We start from the raw sequence: 1,777 nt of genomic DNA on the forward strand, positions 1-1,777 counted from the left end.
AAAATATTAAGTTTCAGTCTCACTCTTGTATCTCTTGCAGGGTAATATCAGAGTGTTCTGCAGAGTGCGTCCTCTGGTAGGTGGAGGCCTTCCCAAGCATGTGCAACTCGCCACAAGTGACAACAAAGCGATAACGCTGGCTAAAACCGAGGAGGTAAGAATGAGGACCGCTTAACGCATGTTTAAAGAAACTGTTGGCTGCAGAGAATTTGAGTTCTGTGTGAGTTAACACGTGTAATTCAGTGTCAGCGTAGATGAACCCTAACCCAAAGAGGAAGCACAAACAACCAACTGAACTGAGTTTTTGTGCTTTTCAGTCTCACACGGGCAAAACTGCTGACACTCAGAAGAATTACAACTTCAGCTTCGACCGTGTGTTTGGTCCTCGGGCCTCCCAGCAGGAGGTGAATATCACATTTTACAGTATATCAAAGAATAAACTGTTTTTCATTTTGTGGTCCCTGCCTATGTGTGGAGGAAATGTATGAATTTGTCTTTATCTTCAGGTCTTTGAGGAGATCTCACTGCTGGTGCAGTCAGCACTGGACGGCTACAATGTCTGCTGCTTTGCCTACGGTCAGACCGGCAGCGGGAAGACGTACACCATGGAGGGGGACGAGGTTGACGAGACCAGAGGTGTCATTCCCAGAGCTGTGCAACAGATCTTTAAAGCTGCAGGGAAACTGGGAGAACAAGGCTGGGAGGTTGGTTTGGTTTGTGTTTGAATGTCTGAAGAGAAGGTCAGTGGTAGCAGCTTTACACGGTGGTAGAGCAGCAGCTTTTAAACTGCAGACTATCTGAAAGACGTGAGTAGTAAGTGTTACAGGTTGTTCATCTAAGACCAGACTGCTTTTCTACCACAGTCGGCCATATTTCCTTAAGCACCAAAGATGATTTTGAGCATACAGATGAGTGGAGCTTTTATGATTAATCTGCCGCACTGTTAATGTTGTGCTTTTCTTCTTTTATCCACAAAAGTCTCACATTAGTGTTAAATTGCTTCTGCTCCTCAGCATCAGAGGGGTTTCACACTGCAGTCTGCTGTGTGCTCTCGCGGTGCTTTTATGAGGGAATGTGCTCATTTTAGTTTTTATTTCAGTTCACGTTCACAGCGAGCTTTGTTGAAATTTATAATGAGACCCTGAGGGACCTTCTGTACACCGGCAAGTCCAGCAAGAGACCGGAGCATGAGATCCGCAAGACAACCAGCAATGAAGTGACAATCACTAATCTCACTTATGAGCGGGTCTCCAATGAGGATCAGGTACAGCAGACAGACATCTGTAGCTCAGAACAAAATTAATTTCAAATCGGCTGACAAATTGTTACCAAACTTTTATCAGTGCTCTATATGTTTTAAAACGTCCCCTCGTCCTCTCAGGTTCTCGGTCTGATTGCTTTGGCCAATCAGAATCGCTCCACTGCCCAGACAGCCCAGAATGACCGCTCGTCTCGCTCCCACTCAGTCTTCCAGCTGGATATTGAGGGAGTCAATGCCGGCAGGGATGTCAAGTGCAAATGTGAGTATAATCCCACTGGAAGTACCAGCATCAGGAATGTGGTTTCTTCTTTTTGGATCTATAATATTGAGTCTGGTTAGTTATTGTTACTGTAACCAGTGCAAAATCTGCTCTGATGTAGCCACTCTGTGCCTGGTGGACTTGGCTGGCAGTGAGCGAATGGTGAAGAGCCAGTCTCAGGGTGACCGTTTCAAAGAGATGACCGCCATCAACGGCTCGCTGTCCAACCTGGGCATCGTTATCGCCGCTCTGGCCAA

At 46.3% G+C, this 1,777-nt stretch overlaps 1 protein-coding gene across 1 annotated transcript in view; it reads left to right on the forward strand.

Annotated features, from left to right (window-relative positions):
* The window catches only part of kifc1 (kinesin family member C1), a 6,351-nt gene that overhangs the window by 1,623 nt on the left and 2,951 nt on the right, over nt 1-1,777 (forward strand). Inside the window, exons 2-7 of the mRNA XM_005749363.1 lie at nt 41-154; nt 318-404; nt 507-704; nt 1,100-1,264; nt 1,382-1,520; nt 1,642-1,772. Of these exons, the coding sequence (XP_005749420.1) occupies nt 41-154; nt 318-404; nt 507-704; nt 1,100-1,264; nt 1,382-1,520; nt 1,642-1,772 (834 nt within the window). The remainder of the gene's footprint in view (nt 1-40; nt 155-317; nt 405-506; nt 705-1,099; nt 1,265-1,381; nt 1,521-1,641; nt 1,773-1,777) is intronic.

This window comes from Pundamilia nyererei, unplaced genomic scaffold (genome assembly GCF_000239375.1).
Source record: "Pundamilia nyererei isolate P.nyererei 1_Seehausen unplaced genomic scaffold, PunNye1.0 scaffold00242, whole genome shotgun sequence".
Taxonomy (NCBI): domain Eukaryota; kingdom Metazoa; phylum Chordata; class Actinopteri; order Cichliformes; family Cichlidae; genus Pundamilia; species Pundamilia nyererei.